Raw genomic sequence first — 14,856 nt, 5'->3', positions numbered from 1 at the left:
TTACTTGTCTTCCCCAAGTACCACACCAAATCCAGCATGGGACACTCGAGTTACTTTAGGGTCATACCAACCAATCATCTGAGCAGCAGCAAATATTGCCTGTAAGTGCATAGACTATAAAATGTAGAAAAAGAGTGTTACCTGCTAGTTTTCTAATAATTTTTTTAAAAAGGGCTTATTAAGGCTTTTATGCCTAGAAGATGCCTATAAAACACAAGTCATTCAAGTTTTGTGGCATGTTATATTAAAAGTGTTTCTTTTACTCATTATGTGAGAAACAGTAAGAGCAAAGCTGTTACCATACTTTTCACAAAGTTTTAAAAGCAAATGAATTAAAGGTAAGTTTACACACAGTAACTTCAATTAAATTTTAATTTAAACCCCATCCCTATTAAGACCAACTGCTGAGGTTCAAAGACATCACCTTTTCTTTAGAGAACACCTTGAAAACTGTTCCTTTTCCCACAATATACTGATGTTCCCGATCTTAGCACTGAACAACTGTAAATATTCCCCAAATACAACCTCACCATATTGTCTACCTCCAGACCAACAATGTAAAAACAGACAAAACTACAAACTTACTTGTCCATTGTCTACAACATAGATAATCATATCTGCCTTTTCCTCAAATAGTCTTTGTTTAATAGCAGCCAGGTCAGACGTATCATAGGTGTAACCTCCATCAGATTTCACTATGGTTAATGGTATGGAGCACCCTGGGACAAACACAATCTTCCTGCCATCATCCATTTGTACAAAGCCTAGGGGAAAAAACAAACAAACGTCACTAATAATGCTAAAAGAGCTCTGAAGGTACTGGAATCTTGGTCATTTTGAGGACTAGCTAACTAGTCTATGAATATTTTAGAAAATATTTCTTAGCTGCGAAAACCACAAAATTTTTGTCTTATCATGACCTACTAGAAGCCTTGGAAAATGGCTAAGGTCAAGGCTATCTGGGAGTGCAGGGTGCTGTCACAGTACAGGTCAGATAGAGTAGTTTTCTGGACTCACTCTACACTTGGCTCCCAAGCCCTTCTTAGGATGTGTAACTGGAACTCACTCGCTGTGCAGGCCAAAGGCATGAAAGTCTCCCAAACTAGAGCCAGATGCTATTCCTATACAGACATTTTATAATGTGATCAAACAGTTGGATTTAGCTTTTGGAATGAGAAGCAGAAAAAATGAATTATATATTCATGATGAAAAATGCAAGAGTCTTGGTTTTAGGAAGAGACAGGAAAGAACATGATGATAATATCACCTATATTTAAGTGCCACTATGTGCCAAATATGCAAGCCTTAAATTTAACCTTTGCAGCAATAATGCAGTAAATAATTACCCAGGTTTAGTTTCCTAAACTAAGAAAGTATAAAGTAAAATCAGTGGTTTAAAACATAGGCACTGGGATTGTGGCTCAGCGGTAGAGCACTCCTCGCCTAGCATGGGCAGGACCCGGGTTCGATCCTCAGCACCACATTAAAAAAATAAAGGCTCTGAAGACAAACTGCCTAGGTTTGAATCTGATTCATCATGTATTAGCTATGTTACCTTGGGAAGTTCCTAACTTCTCTGTGCCCATTTTCTCATCAATAAAAATCATTAGTGGTAGAGCACTTGCCTAACATGGGCAAGGCCCAGGGTTCAATCCCCAGCAGTAGCAAAAACAAACCCCAATCACACTTATTTTAAAAGTAATGGTTCCAGGCTCTGATTATTACCATTTTCCCATTTAAGGAACCAGCTTTCCTTGGAGATGTGGCTGACTGCAGATCCAGGACAGGAAATCTGTGAATGAGCCTGGAATATTGTACCAGAGCACATCAACTATCAGACTACCATGAGGAAAAACATGAGGGGGGCTACCATTAACTGGGGTAAATTAACTATTACAAAGGACAATTACGGCAACGGACTGAAAAAATATGTATCTTTTAGATACTGTAAAAGCTTCATTTGCAATAATAAGTCAAACTCATTGTATTTATGAAATAAACATTCTCACAACTAATAAAAAAAACAAGCACTTCTTTTGATTGTCTTAATTATGTGAAAAAGTTATACAAAAAGAATTCCAGGTGACAAAAAAAAAAAAAAATTTAACAGCAGTCAAAACCACCAGGGAAAAGTCTGATAGGAAACTTAAGGGATAGATCAGGCTGATAACTAATCACACTAAATTAGTATCACAAAAACAGTGAACCAGAAATTGTTTTCATTTATGCAAAAAAAAAAATCAGGAAGCAAAAAAGCAAACGTAAAACTGAATCCAAATTTTTGGAAAATAATCTCATATTTGGAGGCTTACGCAGGAGGATTTCCAGTTGTAGGCCAGCCTGGGCAACTAGTAAGACTCTGTCTCAAAATAAAAATGGGCTGGGGATACTGCTCAGTTGTAGATCATTTGCCTTAAAAATACACAGAAAATATAGACACAGGAATTATGCAACATAAGAAATTCTATAGGACAGTTAGGTCCAGTTTATTCAACAGTAAAAGAAGTAAAAATGGGCAAGGGGGAAACCCATGAATTTCTAGAATGTAACATACATAACATCATAGGCAGACTTAAACTAATGATTAAAAAAATTATTTACCTTAGGAAATGTGAACTCCAATGCTATTAAGAAATTATGAAGCTATGCTAGTGGCACACGACTCTAATTTCTCATTCCAGCTACCTTGGAGGCGAGGCTAGCCTCAGCCAACTTAACGTCCTGTCTCAAAAGGGGAGAGGCTGCTTGGGATGGGAGGAATCATTCACTTTCATGCTGTGATAGGAAAGTCCCTTCTTCTAAAACTTTCAGAGACACATACCAAAGTAATTGAAAGCTGAAATAGGATGTAAGAAGTATGTATGGGAAGGCAGCATTCATAATCATTGAAGCTGGCTGACAAGTGCTAGGTCTTGGGAATTAGGCAAAAGTAGAGAGAATTTACTATCTTTGAAAAATTTTTAAAATATGCCCCTCCCCTGTACCAGGGGTTGAACTCGGGGAAACAACCACATCCCCATTTTGAATTTTATTTACAGAAAGGGTCTCACTGAGTTACTTAGCGCCTCAACATTGTTGAGGCTGGCTTTGAACTCATAATCTTCCTGCAGGGATTACACGTGTGTGCACCACCTTGCTTGGCTAAAAAAAATTTTTTTCCCCCCACAAGAATAGTGCCTACCTTTATCTTCAAATTCCTTTACAACAGCATTCATCCTATCTTGATAGAAAGATTCTCCTCTCTCTATCAAGGAGATGTCCAATGCATCATAGATTTTATTAAATTCTAGGGGAGAAAATGCCACAAAGGAAAATGAATAAAAACAGGAACCATGCACCTTACAGCACGATAAAATTATTTGACACATACGTAAACAAGAAAACTAAATGTATGACACACATGGGTAAGACAATTGTTAAAATGCTAGGACTAGGGTTGCAGCTCATTGGCAAATCAAATGTTTAGCAATGTGAGGCACAATCTGTAGCACTAGCCTTCCTGCCGCCCACTAATAGATCATCAACATCAATCAAATATATCATTTCAAAAATTCATTTTTTTTTTTGGTGTGTGGTACTGGGGACTAAACCAGGGGCCCTTACCACTGAACTACACCTCCAGTTCTTTTAATTTTTAATTTTGATATGGTCTTGCCAAGTTGCCCAGGCTGGCCCTGAACCTGTAACTTCTATGGCCTCAGCATTCTCAGTAGCTGTGATTACAGGTATGGGCCACCACACCTGACCCTAAAAATTTATTCTTTAAAAAATGTAAATAAAATATTTTTCTACTCAGCAAACATTTACTGAATTTTCTTATAATTCTTTTTAAATCTGTATCACATGTCTGATACCCATGTGTCAGTGACACAGGATTACCTACTGTAGCATCATAAAACATTTTATTACCCAGTGTCTCTAAGCAGTCATTAGCCTTCTTAGAGACTATGGACTATTTTATCCATTTACTATTTTAGCAATCTTTAAAATTACTGTCAAGTGTGAAAACTTGAAATTGTCTTACAACTATAAATGAGTGGAGACCATGGAAACACTGGTGAAACACTCTACATTTTGGGCCTACACAATTCTGGATAAATCCACTCCACAGTGTTATACAGCTCTGGCATAACATTCTTTCTTTTTGGTGGTTCTGGGATCAAAATAGGGCACTATGCATGCTAGGTAAGTACTCTTATTGAATAATATCCCTGGTTGAGTTTTATATTCTAATGTTTGCATCTGCCTGTCTTCTTCTTAGTTACTTCAGAAACATATTTAAGAAAATATCTATTAGCTTATTCTCAAAAATTTATGAAGTGTCATTCAAGATCCATAGGGAGGCCAGGCATGGTGGTATACACCTGAATCCCAGCAACAGAGAAGGATCTCAAGTTCATGGCTAGTCTCAGCAACTGAGACCCTGTCTCAAAATAAAAAGGGCTGGGAATACAGCTCAGTGGTATAGCACCCCTGGGTTCAATGCCTAGAACAGTAAGGAAAAACACAGAAAAAGAAGCCATTTGAATAAAGACTGAAGGAAACTATATCATAGTACTTGAGGATGAAGGAATGAAGCTCAGAGACTCACCTTCACGGGACACATCACATATAAGCTTCCAAGCTTTTATAATATCTGGATTTTTACTCTGGAGAAGAACAACACATTGGTATGCTCGCTTCTTAAATTCCTCCTCAGTATCGAACCTCTTCTTAGACTCCTGTTTTTTAATAAAAGCATGGTGTATAAGAATCCAACCCTGTATTTCTAGATAAAAAAATTATGCTTTTCTAAACACACCATGAAAAAGTGAAGATTTAGAACAATGGAACAAATGTTCTACCAAAAGTCAATTACATTATCACAGGCACTAGGGCAATAGCTCTGTGCATGGGGCCCTATGGAAAGACCCCAGCTCTGTCCAAAGGAAAAAGAATACTCTTACAGATTAAAATGACAAGCAGCTGTATTCTTTCAATATTTTCTTGAAAATACATATAACTATCACTATAGTTTTTGTTCTACTTTCCCAATCCACAAAAGCCTTTTGTGTTCAAAGAGGTACAATACTTTTGTGTTCAAAGAGGTAGTGAACCCATGGGACTGAATTTTCTGTGCCTTAATCTCCACCTTGGATATGGTGATTTTTATCAATTAAAAAGAAAATTGTTTTCATTGTTTCATTTTAGAAGCCAATAGAAGCTTACTGAAGGGGAAGGACAAAAATCAATCTCAAACTATTTTGGTGTATAATTCCAGATTTTTTTTTTTTTTTTTTTTTTTGCTAATCTATACCTATGTTTCAAGAAACACTGAAAGTCACTTTTCCTTACTGCAGTTTATAAATTTTAGCAATGGATTACAAATAATTTCTTGTATTAACAGGTCTGCCTCATTATATTAAAAAATGAGAACCCCAAATAATTTTATTGTAGCAGTTTCATATCAATAAACATTTTGCTTATTTTCATTAAAAAATACCAAAAGAAATGAACTCTACAAACATTTACTTTTCAACAAAGCAATCTTATTTTGGGGACTTTAGGGCAATATTGTAAAGTTTGTTACACCAATCCAACAAAGTAATGTGTAGTTATGTCAAAGCAATATACAAAAATGTACAATGTTAAATAAGCACAAAAATATGATAAATGATATAAATGTGTATGAATTAGTCAAGGAAATCAAAGAAAGGTGACCACTGTGGGTCTTTTAAAATTATGGATGATGTGTAAATCTGTCTTCTAAAAGCTTTCATATATACTTAGTATTTTTAAAATACTCAATATTATTTTTTAGATGTTGATAGGCCTTTATTTTATTCATTATTTATATGCAGTGCTGAGAATTGAACCCAGTACCTTACACATAGTAGGCAAGTGCTCTACCACTGAGCCACAACTCCAGCCCCTCAAAATGTTTTAAACATTTAAAATGGACTTTCATTAACAGCCCCCTGCACAGCTTGGTGGCGTGTGCTTATAATCCCATATATTTGGGAGTCTGAGGCAAAAGGATGCCAAATTTGAGTCCGAATTCAACTCAGAGAAAACCTGTCTTACAAAAAAAACGCAGGGGGTGGTTGGAGGCTGGGGACATAGCTTAACGGTAGAGTGATGGTGAGCTCAATCTCCAGTATTGCAAAAAAAAAAAAAAAAAAAAAAAAAAAGAACATATTCACTTAATAGATAATGTGCTATAATTTAGTTTTTAACAACACCAAAAAACAAAGATGATGTTAAGGGGTGAACAGCTTTTTTTCTATGCACAGAACCAAATGCAATGGATCCTGCGGCACTGTACAATTTTTACAAAAACAAAGTGCAGTGGCTGGCATGGGTGTGGATGCCTATCTATGATCTTGGCTATTTAACAGGTTGAGGCAGCAGGATTTAAATTTTCCATAAGACTGGGCATCTGAACAAGACTCAAAATTTTTTAAAAAAAAAATTAAAATCCAGATAGGCATGTAGCTCAGTGATATAGTGCCCCTGTGTTCAGTCCCAAAAACTACAAAAACAGAACAAAGGATCCAGGAATCAAGTTTTTCAAGTAGGTGAACTCAGTCAAGCAGCTTTCATTTTCATCTGTAAATACTGTTATGGCTGGGCCAGCGTATGTACACATGTCTGTTAAGTACTTTACATGTTTATGTTTCTTGCATGTTTACATGTTAAGTAAGTTGAGTTCAAGAGGGTCACTTCTGTATGGGTGAAACCATGACTTTTAACCCCATTAAGCTCCAGTCATTTCAAATATTATTTCGAACTTCCCAAGGAAAATGGATAATTATGACAAGTGACAGATACAAATATATCAGATAAATGGTATCAAACCTTATAAAAAGCCTGAAGATCCCCAATAGGAGGTGAGACTGTCATATAATCTGGAAATTTATCCTGCAGGTGAGCAATAAGCATGCCAAACTGGGTCCCCCAATCTCCTACATGGTTTAACCTAATACCAATCAGAAAATATAAAATAATTTACAAAATGACAAAGATGTTTAAATAAGAACAAGTACATTCCATGAGAAACGATAACATTTAAGAGGTAGCACATGACATGTAGTAATAACTATTGACTTGATTACTTCCTCAAGTGGACTGCAAACATCAAAAGCAAAGCCTTTGTTGGTTACTTTTAACTTTGTAAACCTAGTCACAAGCTGAAGATAGCAGGTCACCAAGATTTGCAGAATTCTTATCAGTGGACTGCAATCTGTTTAGTGAATTAGGACAATCATAGTTGAATCAATGTCGGTTATTCTCACAGTATTATAAAAATTTTAACTTTCAATGAATTGTTTAATGTAAGTTAGACCAATGGTTCCTAAATAACAATGGACAAAATTCTTCCATCAGATCCACTCAAGTAGATGATTAGGATAATGAGATACTCATTTATCATTGGTTTCCCTTATTTGCCTCATGGTAGCCAGAGTAATCTTTTTGTGTGTGTGGGGGGGGGCAGGGAGCACCGGGCATTGAACTTGGGTGCACTTGACCACTGAGCCACATTCCCAGCCCTATTTTGTATTTTATTTAGAGACAAGTCTCATTGAGTTGCCCTAGCACTTTGCTGTTGCTGAGGCTGGCTTTGAACTTGCAATCTTCCTGCCTCAGCCTCCTGAGCTGCTGGGATTACAGGTGTGTGCACCCAGCCCAGAGTAATCTAATTAAACTCTGGTTGTTCTCCAATGGCTTCCCACTGTACTTAAATATCTGCAAGACAACCTCAGCTCCCCAACAGCTTAGGAGGCTGAGGCAGGAGGATTCCAAGTTCAAAGCCAGCCTCAGCAAAAAGCGAGACACTAAGCAACTCAGTGAGACATTGTCTCTAAATAAAATACAAAACAGGGCTAGGGATGTGGCTCAGTGGTCGAGTGTCCCCAGTTCAAACCCACATACCAAAAATAGAAATATCTGCAGAATGAGTGCATGGAGGAGGTTCATCCTAGTTTAACCCGGAGTCTTAAAAATTGTAACAAGTAAAAACAGTTCAAAGGAGATGTCCAGGATACATTAAAAAGCTTAATTGGTGATTGTAAAGCAGAATTAAGCTTTACAAACATTAATTTAATCAAAGGATTGTTTTCTCAACTATGATGTATCATTTTCTATAGAAATTTCCAGAGCTGGGGGATATAGCTCAGTGGTAGGACACTTACTTTGCCTATCAAGTGTGAGGATCTCGGTTCAATCCCCAACACTTGGTGGGAAGAGGGCGGGGGCGCCCAGGGGAGAAGAAAATTTGAAATTCCACAGGCAAAAACACATACCTTAACACATCATTAGCCTGCAAATTCGAAGAGGCGGCTCGTACTCTCTCCTATGATAGTTGACCTAAGGTGGCCTACATGCATTTCTTTAGCTATATTGGGAGAGGAAAAGTCAACTATAACCTGAGATGTATGAGAAAAAAAAAAAGGAGTATAAGCATTTTATTCTGTTAACAGACTAACATTTAATAATAAACTCAGACCTAAACATCAGTCTGGGTTATGATTCAACTATGCTAGACTTTCTGTTGAATCTACTTATATAGTTTTAACTGAAAAAGAATCAGAATTTATTTATATAAATTACTATTTTAGTATTGCCTGCATTTGTATCAGGTAGCTACTTTAAAAGCTTATGAAGTTTAAAAAAAGAGAAGTTCAAAAAACTTAAGGCTAATTAGAAATACTACTTCACAATTACATTAAATAAGAGCAAGTACATTCCATTAGAAACAATAACATTTGTAATCAAATATTAATGATTAAGTGTCAAAAAAAGAAAGTCATTCCTAGTTATAGCACTCTTCATGAACTTCTAAGATATTACATCAACAGAAGACTGTACATATACCTTTTTTCTCTCTTCAAGGGGAGGTAGCTGAACTCCATTCACCAGAAGATTGGTCAACTGTTCTGATACAAAATCCTTTCTTAGATGGACATTAATAAAACCTAATAAACAGTGGAAGAAAAAATTTCAGATAGTCTCCCATCTTGAATGACTGGTCACTCCCAAGAATTTTTCCCAATTTCACTTATGTTGCCTTCAGAAAGTTCATCAGGCTTTGGTAAAACATTTCAGGATTCCAATATCACCTAATATTTTCACTAAAGCCCTCTTGTGATTTCTAGTCTCAGTATCTATTTCAAATCTTCACCCTCTCCTGAGAGCTTCCTACTTAATTCAGGACCTTTCCACCTTCAGCAGATAATCTGTTCATCTCTTGACAGAAAAGAGGATTTCTTTTTTGATATTTTATTTTTAGTTGTAGTTGGATAAATGCATTTTATTTATTTGTATGTGGTGCTAAGGATTGAACCCAGGGCCTTGCATGTGCTAGGCGAACACACGACTGCTGAGCCACAACCCCAGCCTAGAAAAGAGAATCTTTTGCCATTGTCTATTCTCTTACTGCCGATAAAAACTGAACCACAGAGAGAAAAAAACTAACTCACCCAAGATCAGGCAGTTAGTAGTGAAGTCTAGACAAAAACTTCAGCATCTTAACTTGTAACCAAGGTGCTTTCCCATCTTGTTCAGTGTATAAGTGTTCCTTTTTTTTTCCAGGTGGTGCTGGGACTGAACTTAGGGCCTCCCAAATGCTAACTAAGTGCTCTCTGGACCAGAGAGCATGCCCAGCCTCAATGTGTAAACTTTAACTGTTTTCCCTCTCTCGCTCCTCCCCCCTGCCCAATTTCAGAAAGAATTTATCATCAATACAATTATTATAAGGATAAATTTGTATCATACCAGGACCAGCAATTTCAACTTTTTCAATACATTCATTGTTCGGCAGGTGTCTAGTAATGTTTTCGGCAATTTCTCTTGGATTAACTTTCTGTTCCTTGGTTTTGAGCATCTATAATACAATATAAAAAGTTACACAACAGGTTTTAGCAAATTACTTGGAAATGCATAAGAGACAAAACATGAGATGTACTTTGCAAAAAGACTCATCACATGCAGAAAGTATCAATAATGCCAAGAGAATAGAAGAGCAGCAAAACCACATGATCTCCACTTCAAAATAAGTTATATCTTCTTTAAAAAGGTCCACGTATGTGTGTATAAGTCTATAGTTATGAAGCCTGATGCTAGAATATTTATATTTCTGATGGTCAAGTCACGAAAGTGTGCAGTATTCAGACTTGAGTAATAAATAGCACTCTCAGAAAAAGGTGTGGACTTGTTAGAGTAAGCGTTTCATATTCAACAACAACAACAAATACAGAAAGCCGAAAGTTACAACAAGCCTGGTGTAATAAACCAGAGACACATTAGGTAATATAATTATTCAAAATAGGAAACTAGGTCAGGCTGATGGCACATGCCTATAATCCCACTCAGGAGACTGTGGCAGGAAAATTCCAAGTTCAAGACCAGTTGGGACAACTTAGACCTTGTCTCAAAATTTTAAAAAGGGCTGTGGATGCAGTTCAGAGGTACAGAACTCTTGGATTCAATCCCTAGTACTACAAAAACAAAGGAGGGGGAATTCTGTTTAAAAATATAACACATAAGCCTAAGTCAAAGATACCACCACTGTGCCAAATATTTGATGGAATGTTAGGTATTAATTGTCTTTCTTTCTTTTGGTAGTTAAGATCAAACCCAGGGGCAATTTACCACCGAGTTACATCCCAATCCTTTTCATTTTGAGACAGGGCCTCACTACGTTGTTGAGGGTCTTGCTAAGATGCTGAGGCTGGAGTTGGGCTTGTAATTCCTCCTGCCTCAGTCTGCCAAGTCACTGAGATTATAGGCCTGCACCACCATGCTAGGCACCAGCAATTGGCTAACTTTATTAATTACTTTCAAACAGTCATTAAATATACTCAGCAATCCTGGACATAACAGGAAAAACCAGAGCAAAACAGTACCAAACACTGCTCCTTATTAATGACAATAAAAAAATAAAACTGAAAATTCAAATTTGTGCTTTTAATTTTTTTAAAGAACATTAGGAATATGTTAAACTTTTCTTTTGGAATTAGGGATTGAACCCAGGAGTGTTTAACTCTGAGCCACATTCCCAGCTTTTTTAAAATTTGACAAAGGTCCTCACTAAGTTGCTGAGGCCAGCCACGAACTTATGATCCTCCCGGGTTAGCCTCCTGAGCTGATGGGATTATAGGTGTGTGCAGCCATGCCCAGCTCAAGTTTTTCAAACTTTTAATGTGGGAAGTGTCTTTTTCGTTATGGATACAACAACCTGCTATGATTCACGTAAATGGTAATGACGACCATACCTAAAAGAATCAAATCACCCAGAGTGAGTCATAATAACACATCACCTGAGAAATGCCCATGGCACTATTACACTGATAGTCCCCAAACTTGGGCTGCTGACTTGGTGTCACTATCAGAGGAGGATTTTCCAGGTCTGGATATGCGGCCTTAATGGCACAACCAAAGACTTCTTGTAGGCGGCTATTGATGTTAATCATATTTTTAGTTGGTTTGTTCCTCTCTGCCTGAAGACTCTGCAGGAAAAGAATGGAAATGTATCAACAAAATATCAGCATACAATTTCCCCAAATACTGTCAGGAACTTTCATATGTCTCCTACATGAGATCAGGATACATTGGCAGGCCACAGTTTGTGAGCTCACATTAGAGTTCTTTGTAGTAAACCATGCCAAACTGAATGAAATTCTTGCTGAATCTTGGTTTAGATTTCATTGAGATTTGGGACATTTAGAAAATGTCTATCACTCTTTGTCTTTAGATCCTGCCAGAGGTCCTGAGTCACAAGAACAGCTTCCCTAGGTGCTATGGACTTCATGATACTGGTATTCTTGAGACAGGGTCTTGCTAAGTTGCTCAGGTCCATGCTTAGTTGCCTAGATTTGCCATGAACTTGTGATCCTCCTGCCTCATCCTCACACTGAAATGACAGGCACGTGCCAACCTTCCCAGCCTTCCCCCAATGTTTAAGTGGAACACCAGGGCAGGAACTCAGCTTGTGGAATTCACAAGTTAGCTTGTAGGACTGGAAAAATTGAACGTCAGCATCTTTCTCATTTAACACTGGTCAAAAAAAGCCACCATGGAGACACAGAAAGTCAGAAAATTTTGAAAATAATATAAATGTTTATTATTCTAACATTGAATACAACAAAAATAGAAATAAAATTACAGAAATGCAAAATTACAGAGATGCAAAATTCCTTAATAAAATACTGGCAAACCAAACTCAAGAACATATTTAAAATATTATACACTATGATCAAATGGAATTTGTCCCAGGGAATGTCATTTACTATTGGGTTCAACACATCTACACATTTACACAATGAATGTGATATGTCACATTAAAAGAAAAGATAAAAGTTATATAATTATTTCAACAGCATATAAAATTACTTGAAAAACTCAATATCTCTTCATGATAAAAATAAAACTCACAAATTAAGGGTAGAGAGTATGTATTTCAACACAATAATGGTCATATGTGACAAACCTTCAACTAACATCATACTGAATGGGGAAATCTGAAAGCTTTACTCTAAGACATAGAAGAAGACCAGGATGACCACTCTCATGAATTTTCTTTAGTACACTACTTTAAGATCTATCCAGAGAATTAGATATTAGAAATAAATAAGAAGCATGCAAATTGAGGAGAAGAAGATCAGTTATTATCATATGATAATGATGATATCATTTTATAGAGAAAAAGATCTAAAAACTCCACCAAAAACTGTTGGAAATAATAAACAAATTCAAGAAGTAATAGGATACAAAATAAATACACAAGTATTAAAAAACAAAATACAAAATAAATACACAAGTATTAAAAAACAAGTATCATCTTTACAGAGTAATAGCAAAATTTCTACAAAACAAATAAAGAAGTCAATATATTTTAATGGCTTCAAAAGATATCTAGAAATAAACTTAATCAGGAGGTTAAAAAATCTAGATTGAAAAGTATAAAATATTCATAAAGAAATCACAAAAATAAATGAAAGTTATACTATGTTCATGAATTGAAATAATGAATATTGTTAAAATATTCTTACTACTCAATGCAAACCCCATCAAAACTCAAGATCTTATTCATAAATGGAAAAAAATTCTAAAACTAGAATGGAATCGCAGAATATCCTCAATACCGAACCTAATCCTGAGAAAAGGGAGCAAAATTAGAGATATTCATTCTGTCTGACTTTCAAATCCATAGAAATAAATCCATGAAATTACAACTAAATTATTTTTAACAATGTTGCCAATGACACACATTGGGCAAAGGACCAAAATTAGAAATTCACATTTACAAAAGAATTAAACCAGGCCTCTGTCTTTCATGTTACTCAAAAATCAAATCTAAATGATTTAAGATATAAATGTGAGAACATGGTCTGCACCATACACAGCACCTTCTTTAGGCAGTTGCTTGAGCTTCATAGGAAGAATCTGGTGAAGGTTTAACATGGGGAATTGTTATTAGTGCTGATAGAGAAACACACAGCCACTATATTTGCTAGCAGCACCCAGGAATTGCTGACCATGCTCTGCCTTCCCCAGAGCCTCTGAGGTCCTACACTTCTTATTTCCTCCTAGTTCAGATTGACAATCCAGGGTCTCAGGGTCTCTGCCTAACATCACACAAGTGACTCAAGAGAAGGCCATGTCCCCCCAGGGTGCAGCAGAGCACCTCAGTGCTCTTGGAACACAGTGTCCTCCCTCTGCCATGGACAGCTCAGATCTGGTCCACCCACTTTTTGTGTCATCAGGGAAACATGAACATGATCAGGAGACTTGCTTCCAGCATTGCTGTGACCCCATAATTGACCCCCATGTGAAGCAAGGACAGTCCTCATTCCTCTGCAAAGTTGCAGACTTGGGACATCTAATGCAGCTTCCTACCACCATCTGAAGCATAAGAAGGAATACATACTCCTATGTCCATGAATAATCTGAAATAAAAACACATTACTTAAGATGTTGCAATAAATAAGTGCTATATGCATGTTTTTAAATGAAAACACATTTCTTCTCTCCAGGAAAACAAATGATAGAGAAACACGGAGAAATGTCATTAGACCTAACAGAACACCTCAACAGCAGGTCAGCAAGCCCTGCACAGCCAACACAACAAGGGAGGGGGACCCAAGATGGCAAGTTAGAGGGAGGATGCAGTCTGTGTTGCTCTGTGACCTGCAATTCTAGTAGTGGTATACAGTTTCTCTGCTAGTTATTAGAGGACCTCCAAAAGCTGCTTGTGCAGCAATCCTGGCCACTGTGCCCACGCAGGTCTCTAGGCCTCAGTTCAGTGCAGGACTCCCAGCTGCTCGCCCACATAGGACCTCCATCTGCTGTGCAGTGGTGGGACCACTGGCATCAGTACACACACAGGATCCCTGGCTGCCCACTCACACAGGATACCCAGCCACTGCCCACACATAGGGCCTCCAGAGGCACTCCTATGTGGACCCCCATCTACCAATATGGGGCTCCCCTGGTAGTCTCCATCTTGGGACACTGCAACCACTGCCATAGTCCACTTCATGCAATAGCCTGCACCTGGGGGTAAAGGACGAAGCCTAGAGACACAGGACGAGTTCTGGGGATAGCCATCAGCAACAACACTGCAGGCCAAAGAGCTGCGTTTCTGAAAATGTCACCCAACTCCACCACTCAACCCAAGCCAACCCAACACCCCATCTGTGAGAGCAGCTGCCTCCATCATGGGACACCTTTGTCACCATATTAACTTGGGGGAAATCCCAACTTGGGACATGGGCTGGGCACTAGAAGCAAGATCAAGGTACCTATAGTCCCCAACTACCCCTCTTCCCCTGCCACCACTAACCTGGCATAGGGCTTCAGGCTACACGGCTGGTCCAT

The 14,856-nt window shown here is 37.6% G+C and overlaps 1 protein-coding gene across 1 annotated transcript in view; it reads right to left on the bottom strand.

The window, feature by feature from the left end:
• Positions 1–14,856, bottom strand: part of LOC144255599 (arginine--tRNA ligase, cytoplasmic-like) — a 38,745-nt gene extending 23,889 nt beyond the window's left edge. Inside the window, 12 exon segments of the mRNA XM_077800361.1 lie at positions 5–114; positions 586–764; positions 3,182–3,286; positions 4,592–4,721; positions 6,838–6,958; positions 8,283–8,296; positions 8,298–8,405; positions 8,854–8,954; positions 9,754–9,862; positions 11,298–11,486; positions 14,453–14,597; positions 14,822–14,856. Of these exon segments, the coding sequence (XP_077656487.1) occupies positions 5–114; positions 586–764; positions 3,182–3,286; positions 4,592–4,721; positions 6,838–6,958; positions 8,283–8,296; positions 8,298–8,405; positions 8,854–8,954; positions 9,754–9,862; positions 11,298–11,486; positions 14,453–14,597; positions 14,822–14,856 (1,346 nt within the window).

This window comes from Urocitellus parryii, chromosome 1 (assembly GCF_045843805.1).
Source record: "Urocitellus parryii isolate mUroPar1 chromosome 1, mUroPar1.hap1, whole genome shotgun sequence".
NCBI classification, from domain to species: Eukaryota; Metazoa; Chordata; class Mammalia; order Rodentia; family Sciuridae; genus Urocitellus; species Urocitellus parryii.
The sequence above is the reverse complement of the archived record's forward strand: the minus strand, read 5'-3'. Positions and strand labels throughout refer to the sequence as shown.